General features: G+C 35.5%; 1 protein-coding gene across 1 annotated transcript; it reads right to left on the reverse strand.

Annotated features, from left to right (window-relative positions):
• Positions 1-5,529: 5,529 nt before the first annotated feature.
• On the reverse strand, positions 5,530-6,459 carry LOC139878654 (F-box protein At3g08750-like). The gene has a single exon (XM_071865383.1). The coding sequence runs from the start codon at positions 6,457-6,459 to the stop codon at positions 5,530-5,532; it is 930 nt and encodes a 309-aa protein (XP_071721484.1).
• Between the last annotated feature and the right edge of the window lie 4,673 nt (positions 6,460-11,132).

Here is an 11,132-nt window from a genome sequence, read left to right on the forward strand (position 1 = left end):
TACGATATACGCGTTGTTGATTAGTGATGATGTTTGCGGTGATTATGGATCTGGCGGAGCTTGTGATGTTGTAGATGCTGCTGAGAAAACAGATCTAGCTTGTAAATCGTGCACTATTCCGGTTAAGGTTTCTACTCTTCCTTATATCGTTTCGGTCCACTCATTTGATTTACGGTTACGGCTGGAATAGATAATCTTTAAGACTTTAGAGATTACATAATCGCCGCATAATATTTCTCCAATAAAGTTATGAATCAATACTTCATCGGTTATTGTTTTTGGTACTCCTTGGTATCTATGGTGAGTATGACGTTGATGTTCGAGGTACAGATTGTGATGTTGAGGTGTGTGATGCGAATGTTGTTGTTGGTGGTGGTAATGATACTGTTGGTGTTGATGATGGTGGTATTATTGATGCCGGTGATGCTGCTGGTGCTTGTAACCTTTGCACCATATTCTCTAAAGCCACTACCCGAGCGCGAAGCTCGTTAACTTCTTCTATTACACTGGGATGATTGTCGGTTCGGACTAGCGGATGAATAAGATCTAGAATTTGAGATAGTATATAATCATGACGAGATACTATGGAAATGCGAGAGAAAATGGTATTACGAACAGGTTCACCGGTAAGTGCTTCAGGTTCTTCGCCAAGAAGGGAATGTGGTGGATGGAAGGGATCACCTTCTTCATATCTCCAATGATTAAGTAGGCTACGAACCCATCCCCAATTCATCCAGAATAGATGATGACTAATTGGTTGGTTCATTCCGGTTACACTGCCATTGGAGCTCGAGGAGTTCGAGGAATCAAGTGAGAAATCCATATTATATGATCAGATAAAGGGTTTTCGATATGAGATGGGTGTTGAATACTGAATGATATCTTCGTCTCCTTGAATACGTATATATAACAAAAAGATTCCGAAATTTACGGAGGAAATTTAGGAAAAGTGTCAGACATAGTCTACTGAGATAAATATGATTAGATATGATTTGTCTATACTTTCATTTATGCAATAATTGCAGTAAGACGTGTCTAGACTAAAAATGATAAGTATGTAATTTCTGACAAGAAATGATAAGCAAAACTCGGTAAAAACAGATACAGACATAGTCCAGACTCACTAATGCATCCTAACAATTACCAGTTAAACACACTAATGCAAATTCTGGTTCCCTATGACCTCAAGCTCTGATGCCAACTGTGATGACCCGTCCAAATCTCTTTGGACGAATACATCATTCATCGATTTCAAAGAGAGGTACTGACCTCTACATGATACGTTTTGTAAACATTGCATTCTTTTGAAAAGGAACACCATAAATGAATATCAAATTCTAAGGTTTTTGACATTTGATGATTTCTACATATAGACAATCACCGTAAATAATAGTTTACAATACTACAACCGTTGATAATGCAGTCAAAATAAGATACATGGTGATGATTTTGTGAATGCAACGTTTTCTCGAATAAAGCATGTATGACTCCATGCACATAGCTTGTAAAATATATAAGCAAACAGCGGAAGACTTCTATGAACCTGAGAATAAACATGCTTAAAAGTGACAACACAATGGTTGGTGAGTTCATAGTTTTAATGTTGCACATAATCTGTATATAAAAGTGGATCACAAGATTTCAGTTGTTTTATCCAGAAACGTTTATCAAAATATTCTACGAAATTGAGCACCCTGGTAACTAAACTTTAACGTTATAATAAGTACCCCTGTTTTAACATACATGCAACCAACATGTACAGTACACGCAATCCAACGTGTACTAAACTCAAGTAGCATACGTCTGTTTTATAGTTCAGGCTAGGGTTTCTTTACCTAGAACAGACGGGGATGTCAAGCCCTATGGATCCATATACCAATATTCGCACCCACCAGTTCTTATAACTGACAGTTACTAGTTACCAAAGCTAAGGGATTTTCGGTTCAAACTCGGTGTAGAATTTAGTATGTACTTGTATCTATTGCGTTTAAAATAAAGTGCATGTATTCTCAGCCCAAAAATATAGATTGCAAAAGCAATTAAAAGGGGAGCAAATGAAACTCACCATAGCAGCACATAAGGTCATTCACCGAAATGTGACCGAAACTCAGAATGCAAAATAACCGTAGATCTTAACCTAGAGAACATATGTTGGTCAATACATATCTAACAAGCTAGGTCTGGTTATAGTGTATCACAATCCTAATGCTCGAGACTGACATGCAAAAGTTAACAAAAGTCAACTCAAAAGTCAACCTGACCCAATATGATCTTTAAATCTATACATGTTTATTATATTAACATAATATAAGTCTTGATAATTGAACGAATTTATATTTTATCAAACTCAAAATATTATTTATTTCAGGAGCTATATTATATTTGAATTATCATGGCAATCGAAAATATTTTATTATTTCACATAGTTTTTCAATACTTTAAAAATCAGATTATAGTGTTTATAAAGTTTTAAAATATGATAAGACAGTCAACTTTGATAATTGTTCAACAAAACGAGACGTGCCTTATATAGAAATTCATTTACTCGATTAGTAATATCTAAAAAATCCAATTTATCAATCTCATAGACAAGTTGTTTAAATATTAACTTGCAGTTTCAAACACAATTTCAATTAACGTCAAACATAATTCAGTTGACCATATCTTTTAATCCGTTCATCGAAATCACGCGATTTCTAAATGAAAAGTTATTAATTTTTCGATAGCTTTCCAACGACATGCATATCATACACTTTATATCAGTAGCATATGTATCAAATTCGTGATTCATCATAAAACTATTTAACGATGACATTTAGCATACAAGTATGCATAAACATATATACTCGAGCACTAGACGTGGATACCCTATTAATATATAAAAGATAAGATATGAATGCTCACGTATCAATATTGTGATTCAATATTGCAGGAAAGTACGTAGACGTAACGATAGTAGACGACTGTATGGTTGGCCTTGAATTCAAGAACAATACCCGAAACAATACCCAATTATTATTAAACTTAGATTAAACTTAAAATTATAAATATAAATATATAATATATCTTACAGAGGAAAGAAAGAGTGAAAGAGGTGCCCAAAATTCATCGAGCAAACTAGCTTTTTATAGCAAACTTCTGAATACTGTATCCCATGCGATCGTATGGGCTTATAGTGTATTTGCCATGCGATCGCATGGCAGCCCTGGCCAGCTCACTTTGCCTTGTCTTTTTGTTTGTCGACATAATTATTAAATATATATAATATATATAATTTATATTAATTATATATATATATATATATATATATATATATATATATATATATATTATATTCTCGGGAATAGGTGACTTGTAATTTTAGTTCCGATTACTTGTACGTTGTCACTTGACTTATGTCCCGGTTCCGAATTTTCGAACGTTACTTCGTATGCTTTAATAACCTGTACTTTACATTTCGCGACGTGTACCTTTGTCAAAATATAGACTTATATTACCAATAACTATATTACCCGAAGTGTATCTTGTACGTTCGAGTGTTTTGGTCATTTACGTCTATAAATTAACGTCTTAATATATAATAATATTATTTTAAATCAAAACGTTTTATATCTAAGTTAATATTATATTTTATAACATTTGTAAAATATACATACATTTTCATTATGAAATATTGTTTTACTGCAGCAAAATGATTTTTTTACTGTAGCAAATAGTGGTTTTCGAAAACACTGTAGCTTTTCGGGTACTGTAGCAATTCGAAAAACTGTAGCAAATTAGTGTTTTACTTGTTCATCTTAAACGTTTTAGTTAACTTATCTAAATATCAATCGAATCAATAAACGAATGTTACTATCGTTTACTAAATAACTTGAAATTATATATATGTATATATCTTTATTTAATATACATAAATCAGTTTTTAAATACACATTGCAAGTTATTTATAATTAATTTTAATAATTAATATTCCAACTTATTGTATATATTTTTTATATATATATATATATATATATATATATATATATATATATATATATATATATATATATATATATATATATATATATATATATATATATATATCTATTTACAAATAGATGTTCGTGAAACGTCGGTCAATAGTCAAAGGTTAACTGAATATATAACATTAGTTCAAAAAATTTAAGAATCAGTATTACAGACTTTGCTTATCTTGTCGAAATCATATAAAGATTAAGTTTTAAATTTGGTCGGTAATTTCAGGATCGTCACAGTTAGTCAAAAATACATTTTGGTCCCTAAAGTTTCTTAATAAATTGCACCAAAAGTGCTCTTTATTATCTTCATTAACAATTGATTATTCAAAACATGATCTGAGCTCAGAAATTTGATCCTAACACAAAACCTAACTCTCTTTCATCATATATTCGGATTAATAAGAACAGATTGAAAGAGATTGATCTCGTGTTCATCATTTATCTTCATCATGAGTCGTTTTAGTTTATGGATCGATTCGGAACGAAATTGAGAAATGTAAAAGTGTAGACATGTTCAAATTCATGTCGTGAATGTGTATGCAAAATCTCATATCTCAAGCTTCAATATCGATTTCAAATTTCGGAGTCAAAGTTACGGATTAAAAAGTCAACTTTATTGTTCATGATCAAATTCATACTCTACATGTTGTTTCTGTTTATGATGATGATAGATTTGCAACACTTTTACATGTTATAGGTGACAAATTTTCCCTTTTAAGTTTTAACCTATATTAATTTAGTCAAGAACAACGTTGGAACAGGATAATTTGTAATGTATAGAGAATTAGAGATATATATGTTTCATGATCGGATAATCCATTTGCTGCAAAATTGTTCTCTAATGCTTTATACTTTATCATGTCTTATGATATTATGATGTTTATGTTACCACATGTAAAGACTTTTAGAAAAGACTATATAAGTAGACTGGATTTCAGTATAGTCACTATTTGAGGAAAACAAACACCCACCGGATATAACCTTCCGATAGAGTTTAAGCAGTTATCAAGGATGAGATTTCATAAAAGAAACCTTATATGCTATGGATATTTCGCTCCATTTTTTTTTCCTTTTCAACAAAAAAAAATAACTTTGTTAAATAAAAGTATTGATCTTTGTAATCTCATATAATCTAATTTGAACAATATTTGCTATAACATCATACCATCATTATACTTACAAATAACTGAATAAGTATAGGTGGAAAATGGGTCGAAATTCTCATATATAGATACTTGCAAACAGTATGAAGAAGAGTAAAAGATCACCTGCTTTTCTGTTGCAGGAGACGATTGGTTTTTAAAAAAAAGTTTTATTTGTTGGTGAACTAGAAGTGAGAGCTTGTCTAATACCATATAGTAGTTGTCTTTGTGACCTGCAAATAATAGATAACTTTTTGTACTCCGAATTTATTTCATTTTTCTCCAAATTGGCGCGTTTCAGCTGCTCTTTTAATTGGTGGTGGTGGTGGTGTTAATGAAGATGATGAAGAGGATGATGGGTACAATTTTTAAGAAACTTCAGGGACCAATTTCGGCGTATACATTTCTACACAGCTCCAATTTACGCGGTCTTCATCCAAACTCCACACCTTGATACACGGATGTAAACCAATGCTATACTTCACATAAAAATGAAGTTTCCCTCTTTGAACTGTGAGAAAACACGTACCTGCAGTCTCACTTTCGATACAAGGAATTTGTATCTCTGTGAACCTTTCATTCTTTGTGTCAAACCTTATGATCGAATACGACCACAGACATGAACTAATGCTTTCTTTCATGGCTTGTTTTAGAAAAAACAGATTTTCATTCAACCAAGTACTTAGCATCTTTTGCTTAAGACTGTTTGTGGAATCAACCATCTTTTGCCACGAGTCGTTTTTTAACAAGTAACCGTACGCATTATTATGATCATCATAAGCTGTTACACAAAAAAGCTTGTAGTCGTTTTCGGGTGAACTATAATACAACCCGAATCGCGGACGGTTTTTAACGTAACACGCCATGTTGTAATTGGTTTTCGACAACGTATTGCACTCACCAGTAAACGGATTCCATAAAATTAAATCAGAAAAATAATAATGGGAAAAATTCTCTAATAAGCCTACACATACCAGTCCATGAACAGACGCTAAAATCTTAACTTTATCAGGTCGTGATGTAAAAGGTAAAGGACAGTTACGAGTTACATGTACACCGTCTTCAGGTGAATAGCAGTCTATCGTGCAGAACTCGAATGCCGACATGAGTTGGAGAATTTTGTTAGGGTTTTGATGACCGTCATTGGTAATAATGTGATCTATGTGTGTTGATTCGAACGAATGTGATGTTAGTAACGAGTACCATTGTTTAGAGACGCTCTTGAAATGGAGTACGCTTTTGGCCGGAAGCCGATGTAGTATCTCCGACAAAAGTAACTCGTGTGGGATATTCGTCATCGTTTTCTTTTTTGTGGCAGTTAAATCGATCGATCGATTGATTAATTAATATTCCCTCCGTCCCAAATCTATTGTCCCCAAACAAAAAACACACAGTTTTAGGAAATTCCACTAACTTCATTCTCTATCAATAATATATCTTCTCTCTCCAGATTAACCTCTTTTGATTGGTTGAAAAAAAAATCTGGACAATTAATTTGGGACATCCCAAAATGGAATAATGGACAATAGAATTGGGTCGGAGGGAGTAATTAATTGGTATATATAGAAGTGAACCAAGACGTTTAAGACCGCGGATCTATGCTTAGCTGACTGGTAGCACTTGAAACCTGTCAAATAAGCCCATATGGTGTAAGATTTGTTGAGTTTTTAGTGAGTGCTACCAATGGATTTTATTGTGTGCAACCTCTTGGTTCAATTCGAAGTTGATTCAGATTCATAGATTTTTTTTTTGGGCAGAATAACAATAACATTAAAACAAAGTCTCTTCATCAAAAGATGAAAAATACGAACAAAGATACAACATATTCACAAGTGCTGTTAGGCTCGGAATTAGGAAACGAACCCTAAACACTAACCACATAGCAAAAGCTAACTAAATCCGAACCATGAGCAACCAGATCAATGAAACAATCTCGAAAACAATCAAAACACAAGGACAAAAGCAACACCTAAATCGATACAAGTACATAGAAACAAACTAAACAACAATCCGAAAACACTCGAGCAACTACCTGACAATTGATTTACCTTTCCGAGTCTTAATAATTGGCTTGACAACCACTCCATCAACCTTCAAACGATTAAATTTCTTGCCTGCCCGATTTTCAATCGCATATGAGGACACCTTTACCGAAGACCTACCGATAATAATACCCGGCATGGATGGAGGAAGCAATCCTTGCTTCTGAAGACCCTAAAAAAAACCAACTTCCCGATCCAATTCATCAATGCAATCTTCATCAGGGATCTCCACAGCATCTATACTCGAACAACCAAGCGAAGAACCCGCAATTGATTTATTAGTTCCAATCCGAGAAATGAAAACATTTGGCAACGAGTCCTTATCATAAGTGCTAGTTTCATAAACAGAGCGACCCAAATCCTTCATGGACACCTCATTTGCTCCATCTAAAATTGCTTTGTCTAAAATTGGAACCTGAGGAGAGGCAGAAGCAAATGAAACAGACCTAAAACCATCATGTACAAGACCAGCCGTCTCACTAACTTCTTTTTCGACCCGCATCGCTGCCGCATCATCGTCATCGTTATTAACGTTATGCTCCAAATTCTTCTTTCTACACGCAGATGAATCAAGGGAGGCAGAAGCATTCAACGAATCTGAGTTCATCTGCAATATATCCTTCGAAGTTGTTGGTGTAGAAAACATAACAGGGACCATGGCATCACCTACTATTCTATCACGAGGTAAACTCCCAAAATGAATGCCACTCGCATTAACCTTGGAACTACTTGCACCGAGACCATCACGATACGTCTCATAGTGACCCCTATAGACCTGAGCTGTACGATTAGGAGTGACAGCAACAGCTTCCAAACCAGGATCAATAGCATCTCCTAAATCGTTACAAACAGCATCATCTTCTGAACCAAGGACATGATTAAAGCCAACTTCATTACCCACTTTAAGAATATTAGTGCGGTTAATCTCGGCAAACAAACCGTGATCAAACGCCTCAAATAAAACCCGATCAAGAGATGCCAAATCGGAAAACTCCGAAACCCAAACCTGAGTAGCCTTAACCTCCTCATCAACATCATCAAGTTCCACCTTGACCAAATTGTGAATGTGTTTGACATTAGTTGATTTGATAAATGCGAAAAGTGACCCGAGGTTCCCAACATCATGTTGGAGATATGGAGAACTTTAAACAATTAGAGGGAAGATTCCAGGAAACTCACACGAAGCTTCCACGAAGTTGTTAGGAAACTCACATGTAGCTTCTACGAAGTTGTTAGGAAACTCACATGTAGCTTCCACGAAGTTGTGAGGAAATTCACATGTAGCTTCCACGAAGCTGTCAGGAAACTCACATGTAGCCTCCATGAAGCTGTCAGGAAACTCACATGAAGCTTCAAGGAATTGTTTTTAGCTTACTCCTTAAACCATTCTATAAATAGACCCTCTTGTAACTCATTGTAAACACACCACAAATATTCAGTAAATACATTCTCAAGTTGGTCCGTGGACTAAAGCAATCACAACGATTGCATATAACCACGTTATCTCTTGTGTCGATTTACATTTCTTGCATTTATAATCTTTTGTTCATTAAGTGGGTTAGTAATCTTGTAGAATTACTATCGGTGAGTGATCTTGTTGAATCACTTACGTTGTTTTGGGTCCTAATATCCTTACAACTGGTATCAGAGCACAAGGTTTCGACTTTGAGAACGATGGCAAAAGACGGAAAGTTTAGAATCGACCGATTCGATGGGAGAGACTTTAGTTTTTGGAAGATGCAAATTGAAGATTACTTGTATCAAAAGAAGCTACATCAACCTCTGTTAGAGACCAAGCCCGAAAGCATGAGCGATGCCGATTGGACGCTTTTGGATCGTCAAGCTTTGGGTGCGATTCGTCTTTCACTTGCTAATAACGTTGCATACAACGTTGTGAATGAGAAGACGACGTTTGCTTGCTTGAAAGCACTCTCTAACTGTATGAGAAACCTACCGCTTCTAATAAGGTATTTCTCATGCGTCAATTGTTCAATACAAAGATGAAGGAAGGTACGAGTGCAACAGATCATATCAATGAATTTAATAATATCGTTTCAAGGTTTGAATCGATAGAGATTAAGTTTGATGATGAATTAAAAGCACTAATCTTGCTTTCATCATTACCGGAAAGTTGGTCGGGTACGGTTACCGCGGTTAGTAGCTCTACAGGAACTACTAAGCTAGCGTTTGAAGCAATAAGGGATTTGATTCTTGGTGAAGATACTCATAGGAGAAACTTGGGGGAATCGACATCCGGTTCTTTGTTAAGTACCGACAACCGTGGTAAGAAATTTGATCGCGATGAGAAGAAGGGTAGAAAGAAGTCTAAGAAGAGGTATACATCGAAAGATAGAAGTGAAGCTGTTTGTTGGAGTTGCAATCAAAAAGGACACTTTCAAAGGAATTGTAAAAATGGTCCGGCGAAGGGTGTGAACTTGACCGAGGAAGAAAGTGATGATGCACTTTTATGTAGTGTTGAAAATTCTATGGAGTCTTGGATTTTGGATTCGGGAGCTTCGTTTCATGCTACTCATGTCAAAAGCATGATGAAGAATTTTCGTTCATATCAAGGCAAGGTGAGATTAGCGGACGACAAACAACTCAATATAGAGGGCATTGGAGATGTTGTATTGAAGACTACTCTTGGCTCTAATTGGACCTTGAAAAATGTAAGGTACATTCCTAAATTAAAAAGGTAACTTAATTGGACCTTGAAAAATGTAAGGTACATTCCTAAATTAAAAAGGTAACTTATTTCTGTTGGTCAATTAGATGATGAAGGTAACGCGGTTACTTTTGAAAATCGCCAATGGAAGGTGGTTAAGGGTAGTTGTGTAGTGGCTCGTGGACATAAAAGGGGAACTCTTTATATGGTTGAAGTGTTTGATGAAGACACGTTGGTTGCTACGGTTAATGTTGAGTCCGAATCAACTCTATGGCACCGAAGACTCGGGTATATGAGTGAGAAGGGTATGAAGATGCTTATTTCGAGTGGGAGAATTCCGGATTTGAAAAAGGTAGAACTTGGGTTTTTCGAACCATGTGTATATGGGAAGCAAAAGAAGGTGACTTTTGGGAAATCGAGAAATGCTCCTAAGTTGGAGAAATTGGAGCTTGTTCATACGGATGTATTTGGTCCAACGAATGTAGAATCACATGGAGGTTCTCGCTATTATGTCACCTTCATTGACGACTCCACTCGAAAGGTATGGGTTTATTTTCTTAAAGCTAAATCTGATGTATTTAATACATTTGTGAAGTGGAAAGCTATGGTAGAAAATGAGACTAATTTGAAAGTCAAGTGCTTGAAGTCGGATAATGGAGGGGAATATGGTAGTCTTGAGTTTAAAGACCATTGTGCAAAGCTCGGTATTAGAATGTTGAAAACGGTACTGGAGACACCGCAAGACAATGGGGTCGCTGAACGTATGAATCGTACGTTAAATGAAACTAAGAATATGAGACTACATGCCGGTTTGCCTAAGATGTTTTGGGCAGATGCGGTTAATACGGCGGCTTATTTGATAAATAGGGGACCCTCAACACCGTTGGGTTTCCGAATTCCCGAGGAAGAATGGCAAGGTAAGAAGGTGAGTTATAATCACCTTAGGATCTTTGGGTGTAATGCTTATGTGAATACCAAAGATGCGGATAGAGACAAGCTTGAAGCTAAGTCAAAGAAGTGTACTTTCATAGGTTACGGGTCGGATGAAATGGGTTATCGTTGTTGGGATAACGAGGCTAGAAAAGTAATTCGTTCTCGCGATGTTACTTTTGATGAAGATTCGGTCTATGGCAAACCGGAAACGGGGATTCCTAAACCGGGTCATGTTACTTTTGAGGATGTTTCTATTGATGATCTTGCAGGTTCTAGTGGGAGTACGGGAAACAATGAATTGCCAATTAACGGTGAGGCGTCAGAAAATGCT

This window comes from Rutidosis leptorrhynchoides, chromosome 1, assembly GCF_046630445.1.
Source record: "Rutidosis leptorrhynchoides isolate AG116_Rl617_1_P2 chromosome 1, CSIRO_AGI_Rlap_v1, whole genome shotgun sequence".
In the NCBI taxonomy this organism is placed as follows: domain Eukaryota; kingdom Viridiplantae; phylum Streptophyta; class Magnoliopsida; order Asterales; family Asteraceae; genus Rutidosis; species Rutidosis leptorrhynchoides.

What these genes read in the sequence shown, in the direction of transcription:
- LOC139878654 (XM_071865383.1), bottom strand. Translation starts at nt 6,459, where the DNA reads ATGACGAATATCCCACACGAGTTACTTTTGTCGGAGATACTACATCGG.